Genomic DNA, 14,903 nt, shown 5'->3' with positions numbered 1-14,903 from the left:
GGACCTCAGTTGGGATGGCCAGTCATTCTGGGAGTGGAAGGTCAGTACTCCTCTGTAGACCTGGCTCAGATTGGACGCTTTTGCCCCCAAGACTAGATCTCAGACTACCAGAGGTCATGGGGAAAGCCAGAACCTCTCAGAAGAGAACCTTGGGGCCATGGCCCTTAAGTGGAGACAGTCAGCCTGGAGCACTTGATGGGCACTTTCTGGGCTCTAGCTAGGGAGCAGCTCACTAGACTGGAACACGGCTGGATTAGACATCCTCAGTTTCAGTTCTGAAATATCAGTAGTATTTTGGCATCGGTTAAGATGTGTGCTTCATTTTATGGGTGCAAGTTCATGGATGTGAATGTGTGGAAGCCCAAATCACTGTAGTTACCTTATTTTTGCTTTACTTTTTTTTTTTTTTTTTTTTAAGGGAAGGGGACAAGAAGGCCATGGTGTGCATGTGGAGGCCAGGGGACAACTTATGGAAGTCAATCCTCTCCACCATATGGGTTTCAGGGATCAAACTCATTTCTCCAGGTTTGATGGACTGTCTGTATTTGCTGAGCCATCTTGTTAGTCCCACCTCATTTATTTTCTGTTTTGCCTCCAAGCATGCAGTGCCCAGAGCCCAGGCTAGAGTTACAGATGGGTGTATATACGTGGACACTGCAAAATGAGCCCAGTCCACTCTAAGAGCTGCAGGTGCTCCTAACCATGGAGCACTCTCTCCAGCTCCCCTCAGCTTTTGGGACAGGGTCTCACACTGAATCTGGAGCTTGCTAACCAGCTAGACTGGCTAGCCAGTATGTCCCAAGGATCCTTCTATCTCTGCCTTCCCAGCCCCGGGATTACATGAGTAAACCACTGTACCCAGGCTATGTGGGTGCTCATGCTCCTGTGGCACGGTCCTGACTGAGCCATCTCTCTAGTCCCCTCTACCTGCAGCCTTATGGAGACAGCAGACACTCTGCAACCAGTCCCTCCCTTCTTCCCCAAGCAAGCAACCACCAGTCTAACCCCCAATCTGGACAATTGTTGATTCAGCCAATGGGGGTTCCCTACAATGAAGCTTCTACCAACTGGCCATGTCCATGAGAAATGAACAGCACATCATCTTGTGATGCAATCCCCACGGTGGTTGCCTCTTACAAAGACCAGCATCAAGTCCCTGCTTGCTTTAGCATTTATCAGTCTAAGGGATCACATCACCAGGTGTCCACACTGACTTCTACGCTCTCCTGAAATTTTCTGACTTTAAAAGGGACAATTGTCCCCTTGCTAGGATCCTAACCTTCCATTAAGCTGTGCCCCCATCCCCACCCCCATAGAAGGCTAATCACCCCAGACGGCAAGTATCCCAGGTATTTGGTCAGAGCTGAATCTCAGCACCTCTGGCAAGGCACCAGCAGGGAGACCAACCTGTCCATTGGACTGGCTACTGCTGGGAGGGCAAATACACCTTCACCCCTGAAAGGCTGGGGCTGTGGAGGCCTCTCTAAACTAAGTTTAGAAGTGAGTAAGCCTCCCATGTAAATATTTCCTGGGCCGCACCAACACTCAAGGGAGGGGCACCAGGAGCCACCGTAACTGGCAGGGAGCAAGCCTGTGCCAGCACTGTTTTATAACTTCCATGAACTGAAGTCACGGCTTAAAACTCCAGTGTTTCTGTGCCAACACTTCTGATAAAGACAGGTAAGGCACAAGGCCAGACAGACGTAAGGGAGACAGGTCTAGGAGGGGCCCTGGACACAGATGCTATGGCACGTTTAACAGAATTCAAGTTTACTCTTCACGGTGCCCATCAGAAAAAGGCATCTGTTTGGAAAGCGATTCTCCAGGCCCAGTCAACTCCACCAACCTCCTGGAGGCTGAGCTGTAGAGGGGAGGTAGCAGAGAGACAGGAGACTTTTCTCTGTGCCCAAGGCAACTAACCACTAAAGAGAAGGTTAACAGGTTGTGTGAAGTAGAAAAAAAGAAAGCAAGCCTTGCACAGTAACAGTACCCACGTGTTAGCCACTTTAATACAAAATGTGATCAACATTCAAATACAGGAGTTTAGAAAGGCATAGAAAACCCAGGGAGTTTCCATTTTATTACAGTTCCAGAACCTGGGACCATTTTTTAGAAACATATGCTAAATCAACCCAGGGTTAATTTTTTTTACAGCCAAACTAGAAATTACCACATGGGAACATCCACACAACAAACAAGATCTGTAAACCCAAGTCACAAATTTGAGAAATTCTAATCACGAGGGGGCCGCACCTATAGGTCTAAAGGAACTGCTGCCTCCTGCAAGGACAGAGAAGAAAACCAATACAGTTCTGCTTTAAGAAATTTGCATAGAAACAGAAAATGCTGGAACCTTTGCTACAAGTGAGATTGCAAAGCCTCAACATGTTAAACCCAAGAACCATGTGTTTACTTGGAGGTGCAGCCAGGGCAGGGCTCAGACATTCAATTTCCAGCTGACTGATGGAGGACAGGCCTCCGGTGTGGCCAGCAGCTGTAAGTAAGCCCTTCCAACAGTTCATACTGTGTTAATAGAAAGCAGGGCAGACGAGATGCTCCTACAGAATTCAGACTTCAAAGGAGTCCCTAAGGTGTCGGGAACTTTTTCAAAGTGACCCTTGACAAAGATATCTTCCTGCCTTTCAAATTCTTCCACCGGTCAGTTCTCCAGGCACACCCCACAAGGCCTTTCTCTGCCCCAGTGCCCTGCAGGTGCACACTGCTTGGACATTTTGCAGTGATGGAGATTGAACCTAAGGCTTTCAGCATGTTAAGTAAGAGCTCTACCACTGGACTATAGCCCCAGACTAAGACTTGATCACTAAGTCCAGCTGTGATCTTAAGTGACAGCTTAAGCAGCAATTTCCTGGGCAACTTCCACCTTCGCCTCATTCACTCACCTCCACCATCACTTATGTTCCCCTCCCTGTAAGCCTCCTGAGCGGGGCATGGAAGAGCTCCCCCTACTGGGAACATCTGGAAGCTGTCTTCAGCACCCTCTGCTGGAGGCTAAAGAAACAGCTTGTTACAAAGACTTGGTGAACAAGCTGTGGTTTCATACATACATATTTTTTCCTTGCTGACCTCTGACGCACAGATATCCTATGGAAAGCCACCTAAAGGCATGGACGTCCAGCATATTTACAAATCCTTTTATAAAGAGCAGAATATGCAGCAGTGACACTAAATATCACCTCTTATTTCTACAGGAAGGAAAAAGGTTAATGCACACAACTGTGAGCAACTTGTCATCCAAACCAATGTCCCTGAAACCTGTACTGACTGCCATTTTCCCAGGAAAGTCCCACAAAGACATCACCTGCTTGTTCCTAATGGGGAGCAAGCATACCACACTGTATTCTCAAACCTTTCTCTGAGAGAGGTACCAGGCTTTTTAAGCCTCAGGTTGGCTGCCATGAGCAACCCACCCTCTCATCTACCACCCAGGGTCAGACACAGTCCCCTAACCCTAGCTCTGCTTGGGCATCACTACTGGAGAGCTGAAATTCTCAAGCAGAAAAGTGTCTATATACAAATGAGCTGCAACCATTTAAAGCTAGGCCCTGTCACTTCCAATTTCCTGTCCAACCCACACTGTAGAGATACAATGATAAACCACAGGTTTTGTTCCTAAATTTTATTTATGAATTAATACAAAACATTCCAGACCAATGTGTCTTAATCCTCATCCTCCTCCTCCTCCTCGTCCTGGTTGATCTGGAAGTAGCGCAGCTCGTAGCTCTCTTTGCTGTTGGCAACAACACGCAGCCAGTCTCGGAGATTGTTCTTCTTCAAATATTTTTTGGTGAGATATTTCAAATACCTGCAGAGAAAGAACACTTCAGAACTACACTAGACTTGTGGCTTTCTTGCCACAATGTTTCTGAAACATTTAACTTCATAAAACACAATGAAAACAACTTTAAGATTTTTTTCAACCTCCAAACCAAGGACAGGCCAAGTGTACACCTAAGCCAATACTCTAACAAGACAAACGTCTACCTAAATCCCTAAATTGCCAACAAAGGTGAGGGAGGACGTGTCAGCACACACCAGCTGGCCCCCTAAACAACAGCAAACACCTACGAAATGGTCCGCAGTGACCACTGGAGAAAGATCACAGTGGTCAGCTGACAGTTACCCATGATTTAACACCTTTGCTGAGAACCACTAACTTCCCAACCAAATCCAAGTCCTCCCACATCCCTCTGCAAGCCTCCCTGAAGTGGCAGATAGGGGTTGTCAGGGCTATTTACCAATGCTCTGAGTCCCCTAACTTCTTCAATGGGATGGCCATAATCTAACACATGGGCACAGCATGTGCCACCCAGCCATTCCAGAGCTGAGACTCTTATTAGAAGATGGGTCCCACTGTTACCTAGAGTGGCCTCAAACTCTGGTACAATCTGGTATGATCTGTCCTGCTTCTCAAGTTCTTCAGGTCTCTTCCCTCCTAAAGGTGCTGCACATGCTAGACAAACATTCCCCACACCTGAGCTACCTCTCAGCCATACTATAATCTTCGTTATCTATTTGCTGCCTTAGCCTGAATTAGCATTTCAAAACCTGCTCCTTCCACATGCCTGACTGCCTATCGCACTACTGAAGATGTTATGATGTGAGATCCTGAGGGCTATATTCCCAATACCATGAAGGGAAGTTGGCAAATTAACTTCACCACACCTCAGTTTCTCCCACTACAAAATGGGACTCAAGATACATCATCTTTGCTGGGGGGAGGGGAGGGGTGTGTGTGTGTGTGTGCGCGTGTGTGTGTGTGTGTGTGTGTGTGTGTGTGTGTGTGTGAGAGAGAGAGAGAGAGAGAGAGAGAGAGAGAGAAAGAGAGAGAGATGGTACATGTCTTTATTTTTTTAATCCCAGCACTCAGGAGACAGAGGGATCTCTGAGTTCCAGGACAGCCTGGTCTACAAAGCTAGTTCCAGTACAGCCAGGGCTACATAAAGAAGCCCTGCCTCACACAAACAAACAAGCCAAAAAAGGATGCCCCCTTTTGGACTCTTGGGAATACTACACAGGTAAACACCAGCTCACCAACAAGGACCCAGATATAACCAACAACCTCACCAGCAGCCAAAAGCACAATGGTTCACCTCTACCCAGTCTTTCCTACAGACAAACAGGCAATCACCAGCTGTCCTAACACATGCATTTCATCTCACAACCGAGGGATCCATAGTCTGTGGTCAGCCCGGGGTACATAAGACCCAGTGTCACTGCTCCCTAGAATGTGCTGCAATGAGGAGCTGAATGCCAAACTTCAGGGAGTTTCAAAACTCACAGTAACACAGGGTCAGGGGCAAGAAAAAAAGATGTCCCAGACTCAGAAACACCCTTGGGTGTTTCAAAAAAATAATGCTACTGTCATCAAGAAAGCAAAGTAAGCAGGCAAGGAAGGCATTCGGAAATGAAGGCAGAAAAATCCCAAGTTGAAGGCCTGCCTGAGCTACGCCCCAAGTTCTCACAGCTGGCCTAGGCTACTTAGCAAGTCTTATCTCAAACCAACTCAACATCAAACAAACAAAAGGGACCATGGGACAGTGGCACCTGAGGATGTACCTCAATGCCTAGTGTATCCAAAGTCCTAGGGCTCAACTCTCAGTCTCCCCAAAAGAGAAGGAAGGCACCTGGCTGTGGGAATCATACTGGCAGTCCCCGCAGGAGCGGTTCACAGGGGCAAGGCAGGCCCGAGCTAGAGGGACACTCTCAAAATCCCAAAAAGACAAGGAAGCTCCAGTCAGACTACAGTTCATGGAGCGGGGGAATGTCCTACCACCTGGATAAAAAGGCCACAAGAAGATGTCTGTGGTGCACAGCCTGCCCCACTCACCGCAGCGGGCAGCCATCATCTATTTGCTGACAAGGTCTTAATCAACAGACCCCGCCTAGCACATTCTTAAAATTTCCCTATTTGAAAAAGCTTCTCCAGACCCCAGCTGCGAGGCAGGCCCAATTATGTCCAACTCTCCTAAATCAACAGGTCACCATTTTCATCCACATCCTCACATATCAGGGGCTAAATAATCGGTGTCATACCCCTGCAAGGAAAGACTCCACAACAGCATCAGATCTCTCACCCAATACCATAGGAGCAATTACAAGAAACAAAACTAGAATTAAAAATGAATGCTCTCATCCAAGCGTGGTGGCATGCACCTGTAACCCCAGCTCTCAGGAGACAGGACATGATCAGGCATCAAGGCAATCTCAGTTACATAGTGAGTTTGAGCCAGCCTGAGCTACGTTGGGGGGTGGGGGACCATCTCACCACTACAATCTAATAGCAGTGGAAGCAAACAGTTTAAGAATAGCTAGACGTGGCCGCGCACACCTTTAATCCCAGCACTGGCGGCACTGGGGAAGCAGAGGCAAGCAGATCTCTGAGTTCCAGCACTGCTAGGGCTATGTTATGGTGATCCTGCCTCAAACAAGCCAACAAACAAAAAAAAAACTAACAAAACACAGCCAAAGTCTGAGTCCCTTTCAAAGCTTGAAATACTGTAGTCTGTGAACCAAATTTAGAAATGACCACAAGCTAAATAAATATAAACACTTAATAGACCTGGAGAAGGCTCAGCAGTTAAGAACAGTTCAGATCCCAGCACCCACAGTGGGCAACTCATGACCACCTGTAACCCCAGCTCTAGGGCACCTGCATATACAAACACATAACTAAACATAAATCTTAAAAATTTTCTCCAGCATTTGAGAAGCAGAGGCAGGCGGATCTCTGTTGAGTTCGAGGCCAACCAGGGCTACAGAGAAATCCTATCTCGAAACAAACAAACAAAAATATATATTTTATATACAACACATATCACACATACTCATTCACTGCCCTTTACACAGCTGCACAGCAAAAGGGAAGGAAGCCCCCCTCATACCTTTTGGAGAAAGGCACCTCAGAAGTGACAGTGATCTTGCTCTTGCTCCGTTCAATGGTCACAACCCCTCCGCCAAGATTCCCAGCTTTCCCGTTCACCTTGATTCTCTCCTGGAGGAACTGCTCCTGCAGAAATGAGCCAGTAAGTGTGGTGAGCTTACCAGTCTCAAGGGCAGACTAGTTCAGACTTTCTCCCAACACTAAACTACAGGCATCTTTAAAATCTTCAGTCTGTATGGGGGTGTGTGTATGTATGTGTGGGGGTCATGGTGTGTGTCTGACTATCAGAGGACAACTTTGTAGAGTCAGTTCTCTAAGCAGGCTCTAAGGATCAGACTCAGGTCATGAAGCTTATAAGGCAAGTTCATGAAGATGACACTATTCAACATAATCTCATGCAATCTGAAGATATGCTGGCACAAACATTCTTGACTGGTTCCATGCATGATGATGTGTGCCACACGGAAAGCCCAGAGGGCAGCACACTCATGGTCAAAGGGTAAAGAGTAAGCCAGGGAACATAATGAGATCCTACCTATCTCAACATAAAAACCAAACCAAAAGGGTCCAGAGTAAGCAGGAAACCAAGAGCCAAACTTATATGAACATGCAAAGCTGCAAGCACCCTCTGAGCCTAAGGAGCAGGAAGCACAGTTCTGAGCACTACAGAGAGAGGGAGTCTTCACCTAGTAGAAAGAGTAAAGACAAACACCGACAAAAACAATTACAGACCTGCCTGGAATCACCTGCATGGTACAGCAGAAGCGACAGGGACCCATGATCCCAGACATACTCTGCAAAGCACCATGTGAGCCAGGGCAAGCCATTCACCTCAGGCTTCAGGGACCTCCGTCCAAAAGGACTTTTTTGTTTTGTTCTGTAGCCACTGCAATGAGATGAAGTCCCTTTCAGCTCAAAACTACCATTTTAGGGACTGAGGACGTGGCTCAGTGATAGGTCAGAATGCTCGCTTAGCATGTGTGAGGTCCTGAGTTCAACCCTGGGACAACTCAAAAGGAAGTTTCTACAGCTTTTTAAAAACTCCAATAGAAAACTGTTAATTACGGTGGGACAAGGATGAGAAAACACAGCTTGACTTTACTTAACAAGTCTTCTAGAAGGGAAATCTTAGCAGAGATGAGTGCAAAGGGAACGGTGTGCTGAGGCCACAGTGGTGACACCAGGCAGGGCCAATACACAAATGCCACATAGAAAGAAGCCACCAAGGACTGTAGACTCCCACTCTTCGAGAGGACCGAGTTCGTTTCCCAGCACCCACGAGGCAGTAACAACCATCTCTAACTCCAATTCCAGGGGATCTGGCACCCTCCTCTGACTTCCAAGGGCATAAGGCATACATGTGGTACACAGACATATATGCAGGCAAAACACACAATTACAAAAAAAAATGTTTTTTTTCTTTTGAAAGACAAGGTCTCTCTATGTAGCTCTGGCTGTCTTGGAACTCAGTATACAGACCAGGTTGGCCTCGAACTCAAGAGATCCACCTGCTTCTGTCTCCCAAAAGCTGGGGGAAAAAAAATGCACCACCACACAAAGCAAGCAAACAAACAAACAAACAAATGAATGGGTTTTTTTTTTTTTAATTAAGAGGAAAAAAAAAAAAAAACAAGCTGGGTGTGGTGGCACACACTTTTAATTTCAGCACTGCGGAGGTAGACAGGTGGATCTTGGATCTGAGTTCAAGGTCAGCTTGGGCTACACAGTGAGTTCCAGGACAAGTAGGGCTGTTATACAGAGAAACTCTGTCTCGAAAAACAAAAACAAAAAACAAAAAACAAAAAAAAAAAAAAAGAAAAAAAAAAAAGGAGAAAGAACCAAAGCCATGGAGAAGTCACTGGATAAAGACTTAGGAGCCAACTGAGGCATAGACGGGGCAGACATCCATACAAGGTTAGTAGCCACAAGGCTAATTAATTCCATTTGCCAAAATGGGGCTCTAGAGACAATAATTCTAGACGAGGAGAGCATTAGGGATAATGGGAATGGGGGGCAAAAAAGTCAGGACAAGGCTGGAGATGGCTGGCTCTCAGCACCAACACGGTAGCTGACAACTAACGACCTGGCCCTGTCCTGGCCCCCTGTGGGCACTGCACACATATGGTGCAGACATACATGCAGCAAACACGCATGTACAAAATTTAAATGAGAGGGGGACCTTAGGACAGCACCAAATCTGTAAAAAACAACCCCAAAGACAGCTCAGCAAGGAGTTTAAACAAACCCACACAGGCCTCAATGCTGTGGTGAGCTGTTGCCATTTGCCTAAGGATCCAGAGGCCCAGGACGAGGCTGCCCATACAGATTAAACTCAACAAAGTCCAACAGCAATGCTGGACCCGTGGAGTTTGCCCGACTGGGTAAAATCGTCTTTGGAAATCATGAGAGGAGGAAGCTAGGATGCTAGCTGTGCCACCACATGCCACAGCCCATTACACTTCCATTTAGCCTGTTGAGCTCAAGACTCAGCAATAAATACCTAACTTGCACCCCTCTGGTTAAGTGAGAGCCGCGGGACTGCCTACAAGCCCAACAGAGACCTACTCCAAGAGGTTCCCAACTCTCTCAGACCTCACTGCTTCCCAGCCCAGAGGTGCAACAGAATGTCACTTACGAAATTGGCAGCATCCATGATTCCATCTTCTACAGGGTGGGTGCAATCAAGGGTGAACTTCAAAACCTGCTTCTTTTTTTTGCCCCCCTTCGCCACAAGCTTTTTCTAAGGGTACACAGAAAACAAAGATGAAGCCTCAGGTAGTGCACCCCCTCCAAAATCAAAACAACAAAAAACAACAAAGTATGTCAGAGGTATAAAAGTCCTTACAAATACAAACCCAAAGAGATGAAGGGTTCCTTTCAAAAGAATGTCAAGGGACTTGTTCTACATGCCAAGGGAAGGGGGATCATTAACACTCTTGTCCCATTCAACCTCTCCAGACACCCCAATCTTTCCAAGCACGAAGGTCTGTTAGCACATGAACCACAATGAGTGTTTTCCCAAGAAAGACTCCTTAGTTTTTACTCATCTGTAAACACGAGCATACAAGTGCCCTGCACACTCACTGTGAAATCCTTAGCCTCTATCTCAGACTACAGCACACTTCACCGTGCTGCTTAGTATTCTAGCTGCTATCCACCCCAGTGTACTAAAGGGGAAAGGTGTAGTCAATGATTCTCAGCCTTTCGACTGCCTTAATCCGTGAGTTAGCACTTCCAAACTACACCCGAGGGTCCAGTTCACTTTTACAAAGTAATATTCATCAATCGTCTCTCTACAGACCCCTGAAACTTGTTAGAACTTACATGCATTTCTACTATTAAAAGTTTTGCAGGGCTGGAGAGACAGCTTAGAGATTAAGAGCACAGGATGCTCTTCCAGAGATCCTGAGTTCAATTCCCAGCACCACACAGGGGATCACAACCATCTATGAGATCTGATGCCCTCTTCTGGTGTGCAAGCATACATGCAGGCATAACACTACATAATACATAAATGTTTTTAAAAAAAAAAAGGCTTTGCATTCACACATGGCATTCATCTCCCTTCATGTTCAAGAGACCATTCACAACTTGCACTGAGTCAACTTCTCAGTTACTACAAAACTGTTACATTCAATGTGTCTTCCCACTACCAATCAAAATGACTGCTTTTAAATCTAGCCCCGGGGAAAGGACAGATCAGTAAGAGGACCTGCCCACAATGGACCCCCAAAGCTCCCTACAGGACTTTAACCCAAAACCACACCAAAACCAAAACCACACTATAGCCAAGTTAGAAATGCTAAGACAACCGGAAATACACCTAAGAACCCCAACTAAAAGATAAAGCACCAGCTAAAACCTTATGTCCAAGTGGAGCGACCTCCAGGTAGAGCCTGACATGAAGGCGCCGCACAGCCAAGAGAATGAAATCCGGCCTTCCTTGCCCAACACCAGAAAGTAAACTGTACAGTTGCACCCTAATGAAAGCAGCTTGCCCCAGGGGTGCTAGAAGAATCCTCCTCAAGGCCAAGCGAGGCTCTGAAACCTGCCACCCCGTGAAGGGCCATTTCCACTCTGCTGCCCAGGGTGGCAGGTCACATTCGTCTTCCCCGCCCCTCGCCCAAGTAACCGGGCCCGGTACCCGAACCCGAGGCTGGACTCGAGGTCCGGATGATATCCAGCCCGCAGCACGTAAGTTCCCACGGGCTCCGGGCAGAAGCCCGATGCGCCACCCCGAGCACTCCTGGCTCTCCCGACCGCCTCGAGCCGCGGCCTCCTCCGCCCACAACGTGCTGGGCCCGGCCGCGGCCCCGACCTCCTCGGTCCCTCCTGCCAGGCCATCCCGGCCTGACGCTGCAGGGCGCAGCCCCCCACGCGGTCCTGAGCCCGAGCCAGCCCACCAGGCCCACGTGCCGCTCCGGGAGCCGCGGCCTCACGCGGAGCCATACTAACCACGGGCGCCATGGCGGCAGAGGAGGCAGAAAGGGAGGGGGGCGCACTACGCAGGCGCGAAGAGCCCGCTGCGCACAGGGCACGCAAGGAGCCAGGCAGCATTAATCGATCAGCCCTGCCTCTAGATCGCCGCTTCCCAGCCGCCTATGTAACGATCGGGCAGCTATTGGTTTTCCCAGGGCAAAGTCGTCTGACGGGAGAGGGAGGAGTCCAGATGGACGGTCCCACTGCGAACTACCGGAGGGAGACTGGACGAACCCAAAGAGAAATAAAGGGGTTAGCTCTACTTTTAAAAGTCTCGCAGGGCGGTGGTGGCAGCACTCGGGAGGCAGAGCCAGGCGGATCTCTGCGAGTTCGAGGCCAGCCTGGGCTACAGAGTGAGTTCCAGGAAAGGCGCAAAGCTACACAGAGAAACCCTGTCTCGAAAAGCCAAAAAAAAAAAAAAAGTCTCGAAAAATTAAGACAAACGTTTCCTAAACAGGAAGTTACCAGCTGGCCAGATGATAATCGAACGCAGTAACTTGAGGAGATTGGGGCTATCTCTTTTTGACCACAGAGAAAATTAAAATTCCCAGTGTCCTTCAGGCCTGTTGGCTCACTCCCGTAATCCCACCACTGGGAGGCAGAGGCAGGAGGATGCCGCAAGAGCATAGCTAGTTTAAAGCCGCCTTGGACTACAATATCGAGTTCCAGGCCTACCAAGGTACATAGTCAACCCCTTAAAAAAAACAAGTTCCAGTGCTGTATTTCTGCATCCTAAATAAAACGCCCCGCTTGGAAGTTCATGACACCCATGTGACTGTCCTTCCTTCTTCAGCTAGGAGCAGTATGCTCCAGTTTGAGTCTACAAATTAAATCTGGCGCCCTCTGCCTTCTAATTCCCCAGTTCCAAAAGCCAACGCCAGCTTTTCAGGACCTCCCAGATCTGGTCATGCAGGGTCGTGTTCAGCAGCTCTCTGCCCTTGCTGATGCTCATCAACCAACGGTAGCGAAGTGAGGGTTTCCTCCCTAGCTGTACAGCTCATTGACATGATGCCTTGTGTTCCTAGAGTTATCCTCTAGGATTCTGAATTGTGATCACTGCACAATCCAGTTCTGTTGCCAGGAATTCCCTAAAAGCCTGGTCTTGACTTAAAATCTTGGGCGGAAACAAACCATGTTGATGTGTCAGGTTTAAAGTCAGTGTCTGATGCCCCCTAATCGGGCGTCAATGCTGGCTGATGTTTTCTTTCCTGTTTGGTTTGATTATCTTCGGTTTTTGTTTGGTATGGTTGAGACAGAGCCACACTCTATATCATTCTGAAGCCCAGACTGGTCTGGAAAGCACTATGTTCCCCAAGCTGACCTTTGACTCAGCAGTCCTCCTACCTCATTCTCCCAAATTCTAGGATTACAGACACAAACCAACATACCCAGGGGCATCTTGTTGATCTTGCCTTTGCAGTGCTGAGGCTGGGCTCTGCAAACATTTCTGCTTTGGCAGCCCTCCCAGTTAAGTCCTACAAGACGTGGCTTTGCTTCCTCCATGCCTGCTGGTGCTGTCTGCTCTTGCTTCATTCTGTCACTGGCAGCTGGAATATTCCAGAAGCAGCAGTGATACTCACAGTTATTCCAATACTTCCTTTCTCATCATAGCCCCCAGCTAATCAGCATCCCTCCTCAGATGTTCAGCCTGTGGCTCGAAGACTGCATATATTCCAGAATAGTTATAAATTCAGTCCAACACATCTGTAGACCACAGCATCATGTCATGGTGTGTGTGTGTGTGTGTGTATGTGTGTGTGTGTGTGTGTGTGTGTGTGTGGTGTGTACATGCTACAGTGTACATGTGGGGAGCAGAAGATAACTTGCGGAAGTCACTCCTCTCCTTTCCAAGAAGTCATGCTGTCAGGTTTGGTGGCAAGTGCCCTTACACGCTGAACCATCTGGCTAACCCTGAAAAAACTTTAAAAAATAAATTTGTTTATTGTTTTTTGGTGGGGGAGGCATACCACACTCGTGTGTGGAGGTAGAGAACAAACTTTGGGATTCTCACCTCCCACTGTTCGGGTCCTGGGGACCAAACTTGGGTTGTCAGGCTCTATAAGAGGTATCTTTCCTCTCTGCACCATCCTGAGAGCCATGAAAAAAAAAATTAAGCAATCCCTTAAATTTTCTGTTAAAAACCACAGACGAAAGCTGGGCATGGTGGTTTACACCCGTAATCAAAGCACTCAGGAGGCAGAGGCAGGAGAATTACTACAAATTTATGGCTAGCTTGTCTGAGAGAGAAAGGAAACTCAGCCCCTAGCTTAGAAAGGTTCAACATGTGATTTATTCCGGGCAAAGCCTCAAGCTCCAGAAGTCCCAACAGACTAGACACTCACCTGCCCAATACACTAGCAAAAAAGACAAATAATAAAGAATCAACGTGGAGCACTGGGAAGACAGATAAAGGAGCCTATGAATTCAAGTCTGTCTTTAAGTGGATGACAAGAAAAAGGAGATAGCAGAGGCCTGGGTGATTCCGAGCGGACAGGCGGGCAGGCTGATTGGTCAGCACCGCTGTTCTGGGAGGGGCTGTGGGGAAGCCACTGTTGACATTCCTTGAGAATAGCAATCCAGTTCCAATGAGATGACTTCTGCTCCCAGCTCCTCACATCACAGGTGATTTTCTTCATGGGGTGATCTGTCCTTCAAGGCTCACTGTTGCTGGGGTATGTGTGGTACTTTTGGACCCCTATCATAAAGGTATTTATCTGAAACATGATCCTAATTAGTCTTAACAATTAAAAAAAAAAAGCTGGAGTCAGATATCAGGGTGAAAGCTGAAAGATCAGAGAAGCAGAGCAGCCAGCCACGTCTTACCTCTATGAATGCTCATCCTGTCTCCACAAATCCTCAGACTGAATGGGCCTGAGATCCTGACTCCACCCACCTTATTTTCCTGTCTCCACCTCCCGTGTGCTGGGATCAAAGTCATGAGCCTCCCATGTGCTGGGATCAAAGGCATGAAACCCCAAGTGCTGGGATCAAAGGTGTGAGCCACCACCTCCCAGCTCTGTTTCTCTTTTAGACTAAATCAATATCATGTGGCCCAGGGTAGCCTTGAACCGTGATCTTCCTGCTTCCTCCTCCCAAGTGCTGGGATTAAAGGTGTGTGCCACCACGGCCTGGCCTCTATGGTTAACTAGTGGCTAGCTCTGCCCCCTGATCTCCAGGCAAGCTTTATTTGTCAGAACACAAACAAAATATCATATAACATTTATCAGTCTTGTTTTCTTCTGCAATCCAACGTAACTGCAGGAGAGACAATGGCTCAGGAGAAAGAAATATGAAAGGCCAAGAGCAAAACCAAAGGAGAACAAAATGGATTCAGACAGAGACTGGTGCCTCCTTCAGTGACTCCACAATGGTGGGAAAGTCATCTGGTTCTCTTTCACGATTTTACTTGCTGAAACACACAGTCCACTCAGACTGCAAGGGCCGAAGGGCCGAACCACCAACTCTCCATTGTGCTGCGTTCCCGGGCTCTGGTTTTCTACAGGTTTAGAATAGTAAATGCATC

General features: G+C 47.7%; 1 protein-coding gene across 1 annotated transcript; it reads right to left on the bottom strand.

Moving 5' to 3' along the window:
* Positions 1-3,622: 3,622 nt before the first annotated feature.
* On the bottom strand, positions 3,623-11,457 carry Rpl22 (ribosomal protein L22). The gene is made up of 4 exons (XM_059255469.1): positions 11,357-11,457; positions 9,537-9,641; positions 6,903-7,027; positions 3,623-3,823 (listed from the first exon to the last, which is right to left on the bottom strand). Exons 1-4 carry the CDS (start codon positions 11,366-11,368, stop codon positions 3,679-3,681), a joined length of 387 nt encoding a protein of 128 aa, XP_059111452.1. The 5' UTR covers positions 11,369-11,457; the 3' UTR covers positions 3,623-3,678.
* Positions 11,458-14,903: the final 3,446 nt, after the last annotated feature.

The sequence above is a fragment of the Peromyscus eremicus genome, chromosome 2 (assembly GCF_949786415.1).
Source record: "Peromyscus eremicus chromosome 2, PerEre_H2_v1, whole genome shotgun sequence".
Classification (NCBI taxonomy): Eukaryota; Metazoa; Chordata; class Mammalia; order Rodentia; family Cricetidae; genus Peromyscus; species Peromyscus eremicus.
Note: the sequence above shows the minus strand (reverse complement) of the source record. Positions and strands in the feature narration are given on the sequence as shown.